The sequence below is a fragment of the Gekko japonicus genome, unplaced genomic scaffold (genome assembly GCF_001447785.1).
Source record: "Gekko japonicus isolate JY-2015 unplaced genomic scaffold, Gekko_japonicus_V1.1 scaffold1001, whole genome shotgun sequence".
NCBI lineage: Eukaryota > Metazoa > Chordata > Lepidosauria > Squamata > Gekkonidae > Gekko > Gekko japonicus.
The window spans coordinates 149,758-167,302 of NW_015163117.1; the positions used below are offsets into that span (position 1 = coordinate 149,758).

Sequence of the window (17,545 nt, forward strand, 5' to 3'; positions counted from 1 at the left end):
GGTCTAATGACTCCTGCCACAATATAGTGGGTGGGTCTTAATGGCCAAGGAAATCCCAGCCAGCAATATGATTCTTTGTTTTCTTTAGCATTTTTATACTTTAAAACTGAACATCAGGAAAGAGAAAATGACTTCTTTTTGTTTATAATTTCCTCTTTTAAAAGGTCCTATGGATTTGAATAGGATTTCATAATGTTGTAGGGGGGAAGTGTTACTTAAGAACTGGGTTATAGCTTTAAAACAATAGAAATCATTTTTCAGATCATTCTTCTCAACAAAAACACTTATTCTAGATTAATATTTCCAAAGAAGGAGAACCAGAAATTGACTTCAAAGAAAGTGTTGACATTAGGTGCTTATTGCACAACAAAATTTTGATTTAATGAAAACACATTAGAAAACTGATCCTTTGATGATCAAAATGATAATTTTTCTGCATGTTATTTTCTATTTGTTGGAACTCCTTTACTTTTTTACAATGTTGGAACCAGCTAGCACAGTACTGAAGATGTCCCCAAATGCATTTCTCAGGTTAGTGTTTATAGAGTTGCCATCTCCAGGTTGGGAAATACCTGGAGATTTGGGGGGTTTACTCTAAGGGCATCATATCGCTGCTGAGCTTCCTCCCCTCCCCAGATCCCACCCTCCCAAGGCTCTGCCCCAAATATCCAGGAATTTCCCAACTCAGAGCTGATAACTCTATAACTGGAAGTGACATTGTGCATCAGTGTGGCAGTCTGGAACCTTCCCCCCCATTTTTTCATCACTGGCCTGTTGAATGGTGGCAGGGAATGGGGGGGCAGGAGCTCCACTGTAGCAGGAGACCTATAACCCCTTTCTCCTTAAACCAATGCTCTACCAAGCTCTAGAGCTGAAGGACAAGAGCCTTACAGCTCCCACCTCTGGATGTGTCCAGAATTTAACTACCAGTGAGCAGACTAGGGATGAGCATGAAGTAGTTGATGAACTAAAGTTCATCATGGATTTTGGCCAGTTAGTGGTTCATGAACTGAAGAACCACAATGAACTTCCACGAATTTTGGTGCAATTTGTGGTGGGATGTGGCAATTCATGAAAAGCAGAAAGTGGGGGTGTACTCCTCGCTTTCTGCTCTTCATGAGAAACAGCTGAGCATCTGGGAGCTTCCAGCCACTCAGCTGCTTTCTGTTCCCTGTGGCCATTTAAACCATGCTTTTAGTTCCCCATGGCTTCTCATGAGGAGTAGAAAGCAGGGTTTAAATGGCTCCAAGCTCAGAGCCATTTAAACCCTCCCGATCTGCTCCCTGGCACTTTCTGCTCCGTGCTGCTTTCAACCATGAACTACAAACTGAACCGCAAAAATGTGGTTCACAACCATCCCTAGAGCAAACTCAAAAAGATGTTATTCAGCAGCTGCTAGCTAGCTTTTAGCTAGTTAGCTTGCAGGATCTTCCTTGATCCCTACCCTTCCTTAACAGAAACTCATTTGTCAAGTATTTGCTGAAGAGAGGTATGAAAAGACTGAGAGAAGCCTTCCATTCTCTGAGGAAGGACTGGCTTCCCTGTGTGTATGTGTGCAATTAAAAGTGCTATAGACAGGGCTGTGAACATCTAAACTGGTCCTTCTAGTTGTCCCTTTAATATCCGTTTGATCTGGATCACTTAGGACTACTGCACATATTGGGACTATTTGGGGTAGCAGTCTCTCTCTTTACACAATGGTTCAGTTCGAGACTTGTAACAACTGAAATGGGCCAATCTTATACTGTAATATATACCAATGGGAGGGTGTTTAGTGTGTTCTAGTGTGTTCCATTTCTGTGGGGAGTGGGCAACACAGAAACATGTGAATCAGCTGTGCACATTCCCTGGAGTCTTCTGCAGCACCTGGGAGTTCCTTTGCAGATGTTAATATAAAAGGACAACAGAATGACAAAAATATTTTTAAAACCACTGGCAACCTCAGATATGCAGACGATACCACTTTAATGGCAGAAAGTGAAGAGGATCTAAAGAGCCTCTTGCTCAGGGTAAAAGAGGAGAGCGCAAAAGTGGGCTTGAAGCTCAACATCAAAAAAATTAAGATCATGGCATCCGGCCCCATCACTCCTTGGCAAATAGAAGGGGAAGTTGTGGAAGTGGTGACAGACTTCACGTTCCTGGGATCCCAGATCACCACAGACTGTGACAGCAGCCATGAAATTAAAAGACGCCTGCTCCTTGGGAGAAAAGCGATGGCGAACCTACCCTGACTTTTCCCTGGAAAGCCAAATAATGAAACTGACGCTCAAATACTTTGGCCACCAAATGAGAAGGGAGAACTCACTGGAGAAGACCCTGATACTGGGAAAGATTGAAGGTCAAAGAAGACGGGGACGGCAAAGGATGAGATGGCTAGACAGTGTCATAGATGCAATGAACATGAAGTTGAGCAAACTTCAGAGGACGGCGGAAGACCGGAAGGCCTGGCGTGATCTGGTCCATGGGGTCGCGAAGAGTCGGACTCGACTGTGCAACTGAACAACAACAACAAAAATATTGCTCAAATTTCTAATAATTATGAAATAAGAGAGTACACCTATTAGAATTAAGAGGAGAATTTTCGTGTGTAGTATTGGACATGCCTCGGCAGAAGTGAGAGCCTTGCTGTTTCCTCCCTGTGTCCTATCGCTGTTACTTTACATTGAGGTTCAGGGTTGCAGTGCTTGACTGGCATCTCTTCATCCCACACCTCAGCTTCTTCAAATCCCAGGTCACTGCCAGCTGACTGTGTCTTGTCTCAGTGTGAGCAATATCTATAACAGAAGTGTCCAGTGGAGGAAAAACAGATTTTCTGTTTTCTTTCTGGGGCACTATCAAAAGGAATTGTTCAGCCGCCAGCAGTTATTTTCCTGGTTGAAGAGCTCCAGTGGGTAGATGGGAAGAAGCGGCACTTTAATAAACAAGACCAGTTAAACTTCTCCAAAGACATTTTAGCCCTTCTACACATAAATTTGCTTCTGGTGGTTCAAAGGCCTTGGATGCCAAAGAACATATGCCAAGTTTGCTTTCAGATTCTGGGCAAAAAGGGAACTTTTAACTTAGGCTTTCAGCAAGACCAGCAGATTCCCACATGGTGCCAACTACATTCTTCCTACCACGTTTCATGGCTGTGCTCGGAGCTTATAGCACCGAAGGCAAAGATCAGGACATCAAATTACCCTTTATTTCTCAGTAATGGTGGCATAAATTTGTGACATCACACTTGGTGCTGTAATTTTCTAAAGTAAATGGCATCTTTTATGCCTTATGGTGTTTTGAAATAAGGAAAATATCTGACATTCCTAAAGTATCCTATTGAGAAGCTAACTTCTTGCCAATACTTCTCAGTTCTGTTCCGAAATTTACCGATTTTTTTTAAAAAAATATACACTACCTTTGTGTCTCAAGGGATGTCAAAGTTAGCTTATAAGCAACCCCCCATAAATTCAAGATATAAAAAAGGGGGGAAAATATTAAACAGAATAAATACATGAAGCCCAAATCATAAAACCTTGTTCCTAGAACCATTAAAAACAGAATGAGACAACAAACAAAAGCCTTAACGGCAGATGCTCAGGTAAAATGGGCAAACTTTGCCTGGTGTATAATGAAGACACTGCTGGGTTAACATCTCTTGGAAGGGAGCTCCTTAAGCAGAGTGTCTTAAGTACAGAAAACTTCACATCTCCTGTAGATACTCACCTAACTTTTGGAGGCTGGGGAACCTTCAGTGACAACCTTAACTGATGGACAAATTCATAGGAGAGAAGGAGGTCAAATACCTTAGTCCCATGCCATTTGAAGGCCAGCTTTGAATTGTGCCCAGAAATAACACACATACCCCTCCTCCAGCAGCCTGTTATGTATATAAAGAAGGCCGAGGTGCTAATTAAATCCTTTGTAGGACTAGCTCCAGTATGTTCAGAATTGTGTGAGCCCAAGTCCTACTGATAAATTGTCCCTGTGTCACATTGCACGCTTTCCACAGCAGTTCTGGGATAGTGATTTTTAAATAGAATCAAAACTAGGCAAGGCTCCCAGGTTTTATGCTGGTGCCAAAAAAAAGGTGAAGATTCCAGTAAAACATTCCTTACTTTAGCACAAAGCTTTGGTAAATATCTAAATTGCTGAGTGATTGCAAATGTGAATTACACAGAGCTAGGCTCTGTTTGGATGCCAGCAGCTTCTGCTATGATAATTGATTCTTTGTTGCAACCCAGAATGCAGTAGTTAAAACCAAATCCAGAAATTATCAGCTGCTTGCCACCCTCAGTTAAGTCATGTTTCATACCTTTCCAATATGATACACTGGATTGCTGTATGCTGAAATACTGAAGACCCTATACCATCTTAAATCGAATGCTAACAATTGCTGCATATACTCAGGCTACATCCTGTGAATGTTTACTCAGGATTAAGCCTTGTTGAAAACAATGGGACTTACTTCCAAGTAAGCATGTGTATGAAATGCTGTCAAGTCGCTTCCGACTTATGGCAACCCTACGAATTAAGGACCTCCAGATCGTCCTCCCTTTAATGGCCTGGCTCAGATCTTGCAGACTGAGGGCCCTCGTGGCTTCCTTGACTGAGTCAATCCATCTCTTGTTGGGTCTTCCCCTTTCCCTGCCCCCTTCAACTTTTCCTAGTGTTGTTGTCTTTCCCAGTGATTCTTGTCTTCTCATACCAAGAGTGGGGAAATGAGGGATCGCCATTAGTGGTGATGCAATATCACTGCCGGGGAAACCGAGAAGTGATGTCACACCTCTCTAGGAATTTCCAGAAACTGGTAGAACCGATGGACATTTTTAAAAAATTCCCTCCCCACTGCTCAGAATGGTGGTGGGAAACAGAGGCTGGGGGCTGGCAACCCTGATGGGAACAGATGCAATGCTTTCAATCTCTGCATTGTAAAAGAGGGAGGGGAAAGAGCTGGTTTCTCTTTTTCTCTGCAGCCCAAGCTGACAGCTCTGGCAGGAAAGAAGTGAAGGAAAATCAACTGAGCTTTTGATTAGCCCACTCCCTAAATTTGCTGTATCTCAGCAACTCCAGGAGTCAGCAAAGGTTGCATAATGGGAGATGAGAAGACCCTGATCTCCAGCCGATCAGCTGAAAGTTGGTTCTTGACCCGCCCCAACTCCCTGCCCTCCCCCCAATAACACCTTTGCTAGGTACAGAGGAAATTTTCCCCAGCAGGACATCAGAAGCTGACTCCTAGCTGACAGCTCATTAGCCAGGTGTTGGCTTCTGATGGCTGCAAGCAGGCTATTGTTGTGAACACCTGAAAAGTCCACCAATTGACTAGCTGCTGATCACCACTGGTGAGCAGGAAGTGAGTTGAGCTGGTAGGGGTTTGAACATCCCTACGCATAGAATTAAAGCAAGACACTAAATTATTAAACTATAGGTCATGCGGATTAGGATGTTCATTGTTCATGTGTGTTTTTTCCCCTTTGTGCTCTTTTCACCATTGAGGTCTGCAAGACATCCATGCTGATCTCATGGAGCATGGCATAGTGGGTGGGTCTTCAGATATTGAATTTGAAACACAGATTGTTTGTATCCTGTCAGTTTCATTCCCCACCCCCTCTTACCCATACCACACACTTTGATGCATTATACCAGTGATTCATAAATTATGTTAAATCATGGCCCACTATCACGAGTTCTTTGCAGGCCATCTTGTTTTCTTGGGCCAGCCATTGTACCTTGTGAACTGAAGAATCTACCCCAAGCCCCTCTGCATTTGTACACTGCAAACAAGTTGGCAAACCAGAGAACTGCTTTATCTTTAATTTTTCCACTGCAGTGGAAGATGTGGCTTGTGAGGAAGAGTGGGAGAAAGTATTGGCGATAGCTGCTGAGGGAGAAGGAAGTACCATACCCTTATTGATAGATGTCAGCAAGGGCTCTCCAGAATATTGTTTGAAAACCTATGACCTTAACTGATAAAAGAACACATTTTAATAACCTTTGCCATGCGGCAAAAAAAAAAAAAGTAGTTCCGCTCCTGCTATTAGGTGTTTTCTGTGCTCAAATAATTCCAGAAACCCCCAGCCTCGAACAGCAGATGTCACGTTCTTTCCTATAAACTCTCTGAATTTTTGAATAAAGTGCAAAAAGGAATGCTTCAGTCAGGAGAAATCTGTAGGAATTCATCTCTCTGGCACTCTTCTACAATAATTCCTGTTCAAGAAATGATTTATAATTCTCTCAGCACAGTAGTAGAGATCTTGGATTCACTTCAGCCTTCATTCATCTCAATGGGACTTGCTCCTGAGCAAGTGTGTGGAGGACTGTAGCCCTTATGTACTGGAATTTAGATCACTTTTCCTTTTGACATTCAAACCACATGCTGTAGTAAAAATGAAGACAGAAGTCCACCAAAGGAGAGATTTATTTTCAGTTAAAACACTCACTACATTAAAACCACATGTTAGTAAGTAATGTATAAGCAATCTTATAAGTTTAGGATAAGGCATATGGTATGAAAGCTGGTTTAAATCATTGTATTTTATTTTTTTCAGAAAAGTTTGACAGGGCAAATCTGTGGCATAGCATAGCCTGGCCAGAGCAAGAGCCTTGGGTGTGAATTTAAGAATCTACTCATATAAAATAGCCTAGTATGCAGCTAATGTATTCCTTTGGATACATAATTAATAGAAGTTCTTTATCCAATTCCAGTTGCATTATACTGAACAAAGTCTTCGACAGGGAGTTGTTACTGCACATTTCTGATGAAATCAGTAATAAATACCAATATTTTAATTCAGAGTTGAGTTCAAGAGCTCCCAGTTTCTAATGTAGCATTCAGGTTAAACATTTTCAGAAACAGGGGCTTCCTGCCAAAAATGTCACATTTTATAATGCATCATTCAACTGAGCTTGACATCCTTATCCAATGAACTTTTACAGCATTCCACCATGTCAGGGAAATGTAATGACATAACTAGGAACGTTGGGAACGTTGACATGAACCAGATCACTAGGTGAACATCAGTTCCATCAAATAGATGCTCGGCGAGCTCCTGATTGGATCATCTCAATGGTTCTTGTCAAAGTTTGTATTGAGCCTCCTCAGTACCTGCTTATTCGACAACTGCATCTTTGGTTCTTGACATCCTGGCACAGTATTTGTTTTATTTATTTGTTTGTTCTGAAACTGCTGTTTGGTACACCACAGCACTACTTCTACTACTATGGTGTAATAGCATGAAACAGTTGTAACTGGGGGGAAATTACATAGGCATACTTCCACCAACATCAGTAAATAGGGTGGTAAGCAGATTCATGATCACAAGGGGCAGAAGCACACAGAGAAACACCTAATGGTGAGTCTCAATTCAAGCAGAACATTTTCCTATACCCCTTTAAAATTGTAGGCATGATCAGAGGGGAGGGAGGGATACCTGGTTTGAAAACATGTTGTAATTGGGGACTCAATAGCACCGCTTCCTCGGTTTACTGATATCTGTCAATGTATACCTCCATACTTTTAAAAATTTGAGCTGAACAGTCAGCTCTCTGCTTGTAACTGGCTGGCAGGATGCGAGCCAAACTTGCAAGAAGAGGTAGAGCTTCACATTGCAGTGGGGTAATCTTAACCTTTCTTTTCCTCAGATATTAGCCAATGAAATGTATTTATTTATTTATACTGTTTAATTTAGCTGTCCCCGTCCCCGTCCCCCCCAGAACCCAGGAGTTCCTAGGAAGTCTCCCATCCAGGTATTGACTAGATCTAAATCCCTGCGGCTTCAGCAAGGTTTTTACATCACATGCCTTTCAAACATATCCTGCAATGTCTCATTGTGTAGCAGATACACCGTGGACTACGATCCAGAGACAGCTTTTAGGAGCACTAGACCTTCTCCCTCTCCTCCCCCCATAGCAGATCCCATAGGGTTGCCAACTGGGAAATTCCTGGAGATTTGCAGGTGGAGCTGAGGAGGGCAGGGTTTGGAGAGGGGAAGGACCTCAGCAAGGGATGTATTGTCCTAGAATCCACCCTCCAAAACAGCCATTTCCTCCAGTCTGCAGTACTAACTCCTTCAAGTTTTGAGAGTGGCTTATTGGATAAAGTGTGGTTGACTTAATCGGGAAGAGGGAGTTGAAATCCCTAACTTTTGTGCAGAGCTTAACATGTGGAAATCAGGAAATTAGCCTCACCAGAATGTCCTTTGTGGTTATTACCTCAATTCCCTAACTGGAAGCTCAGTATCATCCTTCCAGCAAGAGGCAGATGGCCCAGCAGAATATGGCATACAGCCAACCTGTATACTTAGTATCATTTGTGCCCTGTTCTATTCCAAGGCATTCTGTGTTATATTTCACACAGACTCTAATATTTTATCATCTGTTTTTGCTCTTTTCCTCTAGATGTTTCAAGATGTGTGGCAGAGAGGAAGTACACTCAGGAACAAGCTCGCAAGGAGTTCCAGCAAGTGTTTATCCCAGAATGCAATGATGATGGCACTTACAGCCAGGTTGACTTGAAATTTTGGTTCTTTCTTTGGCATGTCTATATTCAGGCTGACTGTGCTGTGTGTTCAGCCCCTTCCTCTGACTCAGAATCACAATGTTCTAATGTTAACATTTCAGTACTCATGTTTTAAAGCAAGTAAAATGAGTATGTGTGGATCTATAATGTTGAATGTATATGGCCTCTACCAGTGCCGGAATAAAGCCAACTGATGCCCTAAACACAGCCCAACAGAGGTACCCGCCGCCCTTCCATTGCTTAACTGACGAGACATTATGACTCAATAAGTGCTGAAGGTGAAATAGAAGATTAAAAATTCAGTTTTCTTCCAGGCCATCTGCTAGGTCAGACCTCACAAATGTAGTAAATATAAACTTTAAAAAGTATATTATTTAACATTAAATAGCAGTAAGCAATATAAGCAAATTATAACTAGGGCAAAAGAAAAGTGCAAATTTTCAATACTTTCAAATGTATTTTTAAACAAAATTGTTATAAGATGAAAATGCAAATACAAAAATGTATTGAAAACTATTTTTAATCCCCCTCCCAAAGATTAATCACCCTCCTGATCAAAGGCTCCTAAGTAAGCTCAATAGTCACGGGATAAAAGGACAAGTCCTCTTGTGGATCATAAACTGGCTAATTATTAGGAAACAGAGAGTGAGTATAAATGGGCAATTTTCACAGTGGAGGGTGGTAAGCAGTGGGGAACCACAGGGATCAGTACTCGGTCCGATGCTTTTTAACTTGTTCATTAATGATTTGGAATTGGGAATAAGCAGTGAAGTGGCTAAATTTGCAGATGACACAAAGTTGTTCAGGGTGGTGAGAACCAGGGAGAATTGTGAGGCACTCCAAAGGGATCTGTCAAGGATAGGCGAGTGGGCATCAGCGTGGCAAATGGGGTTCAATATGGCCAAGTGCAAAGTGATGCACATTGGAGCGAAAAATCCTAACTATAAATACACGTTGATGGGGTCTGAACTGGCAGAGACTGACCAAGAGAGAAATCTTGGAGTTGTAGTAGATAACTCAATGAAAATGTTGAGACAGTGTGCGACTGCAATAAAAAAAAGGCCAACGCTATGCTTGGGATTATTAGGAAGGGAATTGAAAACAACACAGCCAGTATCATAATGCCCCTGTATAAATCAATGGTGCAACCTCATTTGGAGTACTGTGTACTCATCTCAAAAAGGATATTATAGCATTGGAAAAAGTGCAGAAAAGGGCAACTAGAATGATCAAAGGGTTGAAACACTTTCCCTATGAAGAAAGGTTAAAGTGCTTGGGGCTCTTTAGCTTGGAGAAATGACGGCTGAGGGGTGACATGATCGAGGTTTATGAGATTATGTATGGGACAGAGCAGATTGAGAAAGAGGTACTTTGCTCCCTTTCTCACAATACAAGAACTCGTGGGCACTCCATGAAATTGCTGAGCGGTCTGGTTAGAACAGATAAAAGGAAGTACTTCTTCAACACAAGGTATAGATAGGAACTCTCAGTCCGGGGTGAGTGATGCTCTGTATTCTTGTTGCTTGGGTGGGGGCAACAGTGGGAGGGCTTCTAGTGTCCTGGCCCCACTGCTGGACCTCCTGATGGCACCTGGTATTTTTGGCCACTGTGTGACAGAGTGTTGGACTGGATGGGCCATTGGCCTGATCCAACATTGGCTTCTCTTATGTTCTTATTATAAGGCAAAGAGATCTTATATTAGCTCTACAGAAATTATGTGATCACAAGAGCATACTTTTCAGTTTTGAAAATCCTCTTTCTACAGAAATTGTTGTTGGTGGACAATTTTTTAAAAAGATATTCTAATGGAGAAATGTCATTATTTGTATGAAACAAAACATTTCTTATTCCATTGCTTTTTAACCTTGAAGGCATATAGCATTTCAATATACATGGATCAAAAGGTGCAAAATAATGCTTATTGTTTCCTACTTGTAACTTTATTTATACTTTTAAAGGTTTTCTCCTACATTTTAAAACTGCAAAGTCTTTGATCAAGTCCTCAAAATCTGGCATAGCAAATCTGCTTCTATACTTACAAGGCATCTAGCCTGTCTTGTCACATAGTTGCCCCTGCTGCCATCACCCCTTATCAGTTCTAGTGGTTCCACCGTCTATAATTTCTTATAAATAGCCATAACAGAAGGAATGACTGAGAAAAATATTTCATCTTCAAGTTGCCCCCCTTCCTCTGGTGCCCTAAGCACGTGCTTATTTTGCGTAATGGTTAATCCAGGGCTGGCTTCTACCCTGTATAAATTCATGGTGGCCATCAATGTTCCCTCTAAGCTATGGAGTTCTGTGAGCAAAAATTCTACTCTGTGAGCTACTGGCATTAAAGTTGTGAGCAAGCAATTTGGTTACTGCATAAATTAGTTTGCTCTGGAGTCATCCTTCCTGAGCTAAGAAAAAAATGTGTGAGCCAGAGGCTAAAAAACTGTGAGCTAGCTCACACTAACTCAGCTTAGAGGGAACAGTGGTGGCCATTCTGCTATATAGTCTTGATGGAGCGTCCCTGAATGAGGGCTAACCGTGTCCCTCATGATCACAGAAACTGGACTGAAGGTCTAGCGTTCTCCCTTTGCTGCTGTCTTCCAGAGTGCATTCCATTGACTTTTTCTCATAGAATTGGAATAAGTGGAAACCGGTAAAAGCTGGTTATGGCAAATATCTGGGAATAGTATATTGAAAGGTTACAAGAAAATTCGGTATTTGTAGATGCTCAGTTGAGATAATCATTAACGAAGAAACTTAGATATTTAAATATGCAAGCTTAGTTTTATATGCTTGCTGTTGTTTTCTTACAGGTTCAGTGCCACGTTTATACAGGCTATTGTTGGTGTGTGACTCCAAATGGTCGTCCAATCAGTGGTACAGCTGTAGCACATAAAACTCCACGTTGCCCAGGTAAAATGTATATTCTGGACAACACTGTAGATATATGTTGTAAGTTGGCTATATATATATTTTCCACATGGAATTCAAGAACCCCATATACATGCCATAAAGGTAGTTGCTTGAATAATAGATTTAGCATTTCAAGAAAGCCACTGTTCTCTTCTAGTAATGGCTATTAAGTCTCACAGTGGGTTGAATTATCTTTCTTCCCCATTCATTTCATGTGGTTCTCTAGTATTTTAAAGTAGCTATGAACCCTGGATTTGGATGAAACTTAATTCATAAGTCTGCACAAGTCTGTCCTATTGACAGTATTTAGAAGGTTCCCATTTAATACATTTTCTGTGTAACATTCAAATGACTAGAGATCAGTGAGCTATACTCACACATGCCCAACAGCAGGATTCTACTTGAAAAGACCTGATTTCTGTGAAAGGATGAGTGATATTTGCCAATTAGTTTAAATTTTGCAGCTGACTCTGAGTCCTATAAAGTAGGATCCCATAAATACATTAGAATGTTAATAGGAATAAGGAAAAGATAGAGGCAACATTATCTGTGCATAACAGGAGATACCACTAAACATCAGGCAATTGTACAAATTTATGTCTCCTGTGAAAGTGAAAAAAGAGAGGCACCTTTCCTACTCCCTTCCCCAAACCAAGATCTTTGCTCCATTTCTCAAGCAGATGGAATTAGTGGCAGTGGTTTGAAAGGACAATATGATTCAGCTTTAGTGCTGTGATTCTGAAACTAGAGGGCAACAACAATCTTGCAGATCTGCTGTTTGTCACAGGGTAGGCATACCCCCTCCTGCCAACCTAGCAGTTCGAAAGCAAGAAATTGCAAGTAGATAAATAGGTACCACTTTGGTGGGAAGGTAACAGCGTTCCATGTGCCTTGGTGTTTAGTCATGCCGGCCGCATGACCATGGAAACGTCATCAGTGGCAGTGGTTTGAAAGGACAATATGATTCAGCTTTAGTGCTGTGATTCTAAAACTAGAGGGCAACAACCATCTTGCAGATCTGCTGTATGTCACAGGGTAGGCATACCCCAGAGGTAGGATGATTCTAGGTTGTTGGAAGACCACAGCCTTATGTGTGCCTATTTGCAATAGTGTAGTTGCTACGCGCCACATAATGCTTTGAGAAGATTGCATTCATTTCCTGTATAACAATGCATCCTGCTTGACTTAAAAATCTTTCAAGTAATCAGAGTAATTGCTGTGGAGTAATTGCTTTGTCTGTATAACTATCATCATTCCTGGCTCCAGGCATCATTGCAGCAGTGTGGGATCCCATCCACACAGAAACAGCAGTCGCGTCACATTGGTGTGCATGAATCAGGGCTGAGATGAATAAGGCAGAACTACATGTGATATAGCAAAGCTGAATTTCTGAAACTTTCCCACCACTCCTCCCCCACTTTGCCTCCTACAGCTTCATCCCTCCAGTTCTGGGGGAAAATACATATCTCTCCACTGGGGGTAAATGTGGCAGCTGACAAAAGGAGGAGGTTAAGCATCCTTCTTCTATTTCTGCCTTGCAAAGGGATGGCGAACCTAAACAGCATGATAAAAAGTAGAGACATCACCCTGCCAACAAAAGTCCGCATGGTCAAAGCAATGGTATTCCCAGTAGTCATGTATGGCTGTGAGAGTTGGACTATAAGGAAGGCCGAGCGCCGAAGAATAGATTCTTTTGAACTATGGTGCTGGAGGAGACTCTTGAGAGTCCCTTGGACTGCAAGAAGAACAAATCAGTCAATCCTCAAAGAAATCAACCCTGACTGTTCCCTGGAAGGCCAGATAATGAAACTGAAGCTCAAATACTTTGGCCACCAAATGAGAAGGGAGCACTCACTGGAAAAGACCCTGATGCTGGGAAAGATTGAAGGTCAAAGAAGACGGGGACGGCAAAGGATGAGATGGTTAGACAGTGTCAGCGATGCAACGAACATGAAATTGAGCCAACTTCGGAGGACGGCGGAAGACAGGAGAGCCTGGCGGGAGATTGTCCATGGGGTCGCGAAGAGTCGGACTCGACTGTGCGACTGAACAACAAAGTTGCTACGAGCCACATAATGCTTTGAGAAGACTGCATCCATTTCCTGTACAACAATGCATCCTGCTTGACTTAAAAATCTTTCAAGTAATCGGAGTAATTGCTGTGGAGTAATTGCTTTGTCTGTATAACTATCATCATTCCTGGCTCCAGGCATCATTGCAGCAGTGTGGGATCCCATCCACACAGAAACAGCAGTCGCGTCACATTGGTGTGCATGAATCAGGGCAGAGATGAATAAGGCAGAACTACATGTGATATAGCAAAGCTGAATTTCTGAAACTTTCCCACCACTCCTCCCCCACTGTTCCTCCTCCCTCCAGTTCTGGGGGGAAATACATCTCTCTCCACTGGGGGTAAATGGGGCAGCTGACAAAAGGAGGAGGTTAAGCATCCTTCTTCTATTTCTGCCTTGCAAAGGAACACCTCCCAATGCCCAGTGCAATACAAAAGCAGTGCCCAGAGTTTAGATCAAAAGCCTTGGGTGACAATAAGTGTTTATAAAAAATATCAAGAAGCACATCATTTATAATGCATATCTTCTCAGTGACAGTATACATAAATTATACAAACCAAGTGCCAGTCATTCACATTCATTTAGGGGAAATGTAACTGAATTATATGAGGGTCATTAATGTTTGGAGTCTTTGTATAATAATAAAGCTGTCACCTAACATCTTTCTTTCCTTTTTTGGTTTGTTGGCACATTGCTTTGTGTGGTCCTATTTTTCTTTCTCCTTTGAATAATATGAGGGTCTTTCATATTTTGGAACTCAAATTCATAAGGCTTGCAGTGGAAATTCTCTTTTGCCCTATAGGAAGGTTCTAGATCAATGTACTGGATGGCAACTCATAGCTGTATGATTAAAAAACACACACATGGGCTTTGCAAAACTATTAATCATGAATTGCTTATAAAGCAATTATTTCTAAGGATGAAATTGGTTTGGTATTATAGTCATACAAAACCAAGAAGTTTAAACTAGATTATTGATCCATAACTTGTTGGTAGACATGTAATAATAAAACTGCGTTTGTGACATCTCTAATAAGGAGGAAGACTGTCCCTCAAAGAGTTCATCTTGAGGTAAAAGATCATTTTCTCATCCAATCATGACATATACACATTTGTAACACTGTGTGCAAATGAATTCCCCAGAAGAATCCCTGTGAGTTGTAACTCAACATGATCAAATAGGAGAGATTATTTTACAAAAATCAGCAATATAAGCAGTACATGGATAGGGCTATCCCAGTAGAGTGTTCATTTTGTAGAACTATCATTGGACCTTCATGTGGCCATGATTCAGCCAAGGTTCAACTCACAGGTTTGAATTATGGAAAACTTTGGAGTTAAAATAAAACATGGTACGCTTTGCAGCAAGCTCTAACTTGAGACTAAGCTGAGTGCTGAGCTCTGGAACAAGCACAAAGTGTGTAACTTGGGGCAATCACAAGCCCTAGAGCTAAATTCTTTTGAAGTCATTCACTCAGGATTTTAATAGCATTTATTGCTGAATTATTTTCTGAAATTACATTCCCTTTTACAAGATGTAATTTAATATGATTATTTTATATACTGTTTGCCAGCCTTACTTATGGGGAGGTGTGTGTATACACAGGTTCCCCCTCCCCCCCCCACTTGTATTTCCTGCCTTTATCTGGGGCATGATCCAGGGTTTTTTTTTAATCCCTTAATTTTGTTTCATCTGTTTAAAGAAGCCCACCCATGTTATTAATGCTTTATAATATGGAGTAAGGATAACATTCAGCCCTTCTTTAAATCTCACCGTTGTCCTGTATAAATCTCCCAGTGAATAAAACAGCTAGGTATGTCCATCTTAAAGATGCTCTAACACCTGCTGCTTCAGTTCATAACCAGTTTTCCACTTCTGACCTGGCAGCTGATTAACTGATAAGCTGTTCAGGTGTTTGCAACCTGTTCAGCACTCACAGGCTAGTTGCAGGAGGGGTTCTCAAGCCGACTCCCAGCTGATTCCCCGATCAGATGAGAGTTGGCTTTTGAACAATCCTGTTAGGCAGCTGTTCATGTTGTTCAACTTGAGCTGTGTTTGGCTCATGTTTCTAATACAGTATGTTTGGTTGGTGAACGGGTTCATTGCAAAATTTGCAGCATCCCTAGTCCATCTTCAGCAGTATTCCCATATGTTCTAGTCCTTCAGCTGCTGTCACACCTGGACTTAACCCTAAAAAATGTGTCTCTGTGAACTAGTCTCCTTTCCTGATCGTACTCTCCAGTCTTCATTAGAATAATTCACGTGTATGGGGTGGATCCAAATATCCTAAGCAGCATCCATGCAAAAAAAAATTTACCACTTTCCTTTCCTGTAGCTGTGATCCCAGAAATTGTGATTCCATGGGCTGGTTAGACTCTCAAAAACTAGCAGGATCTGCAGTGGGAGGGGAAGACTGGCAAAAGACCCCTTGCTTAGCAAAACTGCTGCTTGCATGATCAGAAGAAAACATAGGGCCCGACTAGTGAAGCCACTTGGTGACTTTCATAGTTGACTGGAGATTTGAGCCCAGGTATCCTTGGTCCTGATCCAGCACCCTTCCCCAGTAGTCTGCAGGTTGACTGAAATCCATTTGATTCATTTAAATGTTACTCCTTGGAGATAGCAACACTTTGCATTTCTGACTACCTTGCATGTTTCAGCTGTTTCCAATACCAAACTGTTTGGATGAATGAGGTTGTACAATATTTTAATTGTTGCCCTTTTTTGTTGAAAGAAGGGCATCTGCCAATGCTAAAACCCTACAAGTCTTAATGAACAGCACTATGCATTTTTAAAGCTTGCAGATTTTCCCAGGCACCTCTACCCAACCTCATCTAGTATTGTAAGAACACTAGACAACCAGAGAGGTACAAAGTAAATCAAAAGAACTTCCCTGACAGCATGAAGATAAATGTTCCCATTCCCACTCCCCAAACTGTCTACTGAAAAATACCAGATGCAACACAGACATTTTTACTGCTCTCTGAATCCAGATATCAACAGTTAGGCAACTAAATGAGATTCCAGAGCCACTGAGCCCTTGGGAGATGGAATGGAAATCTAGAAACAGGTGTTAAATTACTGTTGGAAATGTTGATGCATGCATTGTTGTCAGGCAGTATTTCCTCTCAAACCTTGCATAACCATGTGGTTAGCACTGTAGATGTTGGTAAAAGACATGTGCAGGTGATAGTTGTTCCCCCTTTTCAGTTTGAACATAGTAAATAAGCGTGCTTATTGGTTTGGATCCTGAGTACAATTCTTGTATGTTTGTTTTCTTATTGACTCCTTGTCTCTACCCCACCCTAGGATCTCTAAATGAGAAGCTGCCCCAACGTGAAGGTACAGGAAAAACAGGTAAATATATTGCAAATTAATATGGAATTGGCTTCTCCAGTGGCAACAAACACTTGTTTCGTCATGTAATATTTCCACAGCTCCCCAAATGTGCCCAAGCCTTTTAATTCTGTGGCTGATCAGGGAGTTTGAGGCTAATTTTGTAAGATCTGACAGCATTCCTAATAAACCTAGCAAAACTGTGTTTCTCCACTGCCTACTTTTCCATGTATACATTTCAGCACATCAACTGGAACAAATTTCCTTGATTAAAGAGCACAGTGACTTGTGCTATTGGTTGCTATGTCTGGACAGGCATGGCCAGAAACACTGTCACCTTTGTTTTCTCTCTGCAAATGAGTTTATGTGTAATAATCACCCCAACCTGCCATTGAGAGCAGCAGTTTATGGCATTTATTGCCTGAGACCGAGGCTGAAGCACTTAAATTGTAAACAGAGTGCCAACAGGCCTGGAGAAAAATGTCCTGTTCCATTTATTTACATTATTTATAGTCCACCTTTCTCACAGGGACTCAAGGTGGATTACAAATAGTGAGTCAGTAAATAAACAAAATGGGACATTCAATAACCAGTGCATTAGGATTTTAGAAGTCTGGAACCACCAGAAAGACATGAAGTATATCATAAGTATTAACATGATACATTAAGTGGTGCAAAAATTACATAACAGGCTCCTACTTACAGTAAGCTATACACAGCCCTATAGACCACAAT

At 41.5% G+C, this 17,545-nt stretch overlaps 1 protein-coding gene across 2 annotated transcripts in view; it reads left to right on the plus strand.

The window, feature by feature from the left end:
- SMOC2 (SPARC related modular calcium binding 2) overlaps positions 1-17,545 on the plus strand; it is a 213,281-nt gene that overhangs the window by 77,561 nt on the left and 118,175 nt on the right. For both annotated transcript variants that reach the window (XM_015406852.1, XM_015406853.1), the window contains exons 3-5: positions 8,374-8,480; positions 11,302-11,401; positions 16,784-16,831. In XM_015406852.1, coding sequence (XP_015262338.1) covers positions 8,374-8,480; positions 11,302-11,401; positions 16,784-16,831 — 255 coding nt within the window. The remainder of the gene's footprint in view (positions 1-8,373; positions 8,481-11,301; positions 11,402-16,783; positions 16,832-17,545) is intronic.